The 2,263-nt window shown below is 45.9% G+C and overlaps 1 protein-coding gene across 1 annotated transcript; it reads left to right on the forward strand.

The window, feature by feature from the left end:
- LOC120543341 (transmembrane protein 100) lies at positions 1 to 348 on the forward strand. Its single transcript, XM_039776379.1, has one exon. It carries the CDS (start codon positions 1 to 3, stop codon positions 346 to 348), a length of 348 nt encoding a protein of 115 aa, XP_039632313.1.
- Positions 349 to 2,263: the final 1,915 nt, after the last annotated feature.

Raw genomic sequence — 2,263 nt, forward strand, 5'->3', positions numbered from 1 at the left:
ATGGGCTGCCGCCACGGACAAGCCGTCAACACTTCGCTCCATCAGGATGGAAGCCCAAAACCACCAGAGACACTTTCGACCTTAGAAAGGCTGGCACTGGCAACAGGAGGGACAGAGAAGTCATGGAACCGGTGCATCTTCCCATTTGGGATCATCTCGTTGGTCATCGGGATTGCTGGTACCGGAGTGACTTTCTACTTCAACAATATGCAGCTGTCCAAAGTAATATCCATAGTTCTCCTGGCAGTGGGGTTGGCATTGGTGGCATTTGCCTGCTGGCGCCTCTACAAGAAAAAGACGAGAAGAAAGGAAGCGAACTCCTTCAGCTCGGAGCAGTGCGCTCTGTGATCGAGGGGGCACAAGGAAGGAGCATCCTCTCATACCGGTATTCCGCATTATGAGACATTCTTCTAAGGAGTTCAGTCGAGCATACCAGCGTGACCAGTGAATCTGGCCAGAAGTGGGATGTTGGGGGCCGCTGTAACCAATCGGGTGGTCGCAACAGAGAGCGATCCCGACTAGTCAGGGGTTCCAGGATGTGGATGTTCTAGGCCTTGTGTATAGTGGACGGGTTTGTGTTTCCCAATTTGTATTCAAAGTGGAGATTCGGTAGTTACAAGTGACCTCCAGTAGCCTGCAGCTGGGCTTGAATCATACTTGACCGTCCCGTTTAGATGACGCACCAAATCTGTTTACTAGGTTCTTGCTTATATGGGACTGGGGCTTGGGCTCGGTTCGCTGTCACTGATCGTGAGAAGAGCAAAGTTTACCAAGAAGGTCGTAACATTAGCTCGTATAGGTACGTTTCATCACAGACCATTTCGGTTTAGTATCGCAGACTGGCATGCAAAAAAACTTGTTGACTGTGAGGAATCCAAAGAAGAGTACGGATATCTGAAGCGGACAGCATCGACCGAGACCTAACTCCAGTTTATCTTTCGGCAGCTATAGAATTTGGCAGGATTTCGCGCATCCCAATCCCTGGATTATAGAGAGGCACGGCGCTGGATGGTACACATCGGTTGCAGAGATCCCGCAGCTGGCTGAGCTCTAAGAATGCGGGAAGGGGGTACTTTTATTCTCACGCGCCAGGGTCGCACTCCGCCTTTCTTTCATTTTCCTCATTGCCTTATTTTTAAAATGTATATTGTGATGGTACGTGTTGCAATTTTGCTGAATTTCACACTGGTGTTCTTAATATTTTGAATTTGTGGCAGGGTATTTTTTAAAATATTTAAACAATTTTATAAAATTTCAGAACGTGTTCCTTACTCTTACAGAGTCTAGAACACCGATTTATTGTTTCTCAACGAAGATGCTCTTTATTTTCTTTATTTCAGCCTAACCCTAATGCAAGTGTCATTCACTGGGCGGCCACTTGGGGGCACTTTGTGGACAAAATACATTTTATGCTCAAGTAAAGCAGCAAAAATATGTTTATTTTTGTTATCCTTCACTTGTGTGTTTACCTGAGCTGTGTCTGAGTGATGTTAGAAATCATAAGTGCAATTAAACTGAAAGTCAGCTTCAAATGAATGATTAGTGTAGTGCCGGCGCGTGTAAGTGTAACTTGCGCACTGCATCTTTTTAGCCGACTTACTCAAATCTGTGACTACTATTTACGCTATATGTACTTTAAACCTGGCAGTTACGGTAGAGTTCAGACATCGCGTGCCTGTAGACAGAGCTCAAAGAGGCCTCGACGGCAACACGTCATCCTGCCTCCGTTGCAGTTTGGCGGCCGACGCGCAGGTGCGAAGTGGAAAGCAAAATAAAAAAAAAAAAATTGAACGAACGGTTTGACGCTGTCGATAAACACGGGAATTCCCACAGAATCAAACGGAACAGAAGAAACTAGAAGTCCTCAGGTAAGTATTTGTACAGGATTTTAATATAATTTGGATTCAAGTGTCCCTTGACTTTTTTTTTTTGGTGGGGACTTTGCTGGAGCCTTTCCTAACAAGCACTGGGAGCAAGGCAGAAACAAACCCTGCATAGGGCGCTAGTCCATCGGAGGGCGAACACACACCCGGGCCAATTTAGCGTTGCCAGTTCATATAACCTGAATGTCTATGGACGGTTTGAGGAAACTAAAGCACCTGGTGGGAACCTACACGGACTCGGGGAGAACATGCTAATTCCACACAGACAGGACCCAGGATACTAACCCTAGTCTCCTTATTGTGATGACTGCTGTGTAGTTTATTATTCATACATGACTACACTTAATCATCCATTTCTTCAGTGGCCTAATAATGGTCAA

This window comes from Polypterus senegalus, chromosome 13 (genome assembly GCF_016835505.1).
Source record: "Polypterus senegalus isolate Bchr_013 chromosome 13, ASM1683550v1, whole genome shotgun sequence".
Classification (NCBI taxonomy): domain Eukaryota; kingdom Metazoa; phylum Chordata; class Cladistia; order Polypteriformes; family Polypteridae; genus Polypterus; species Polypterus senegalus.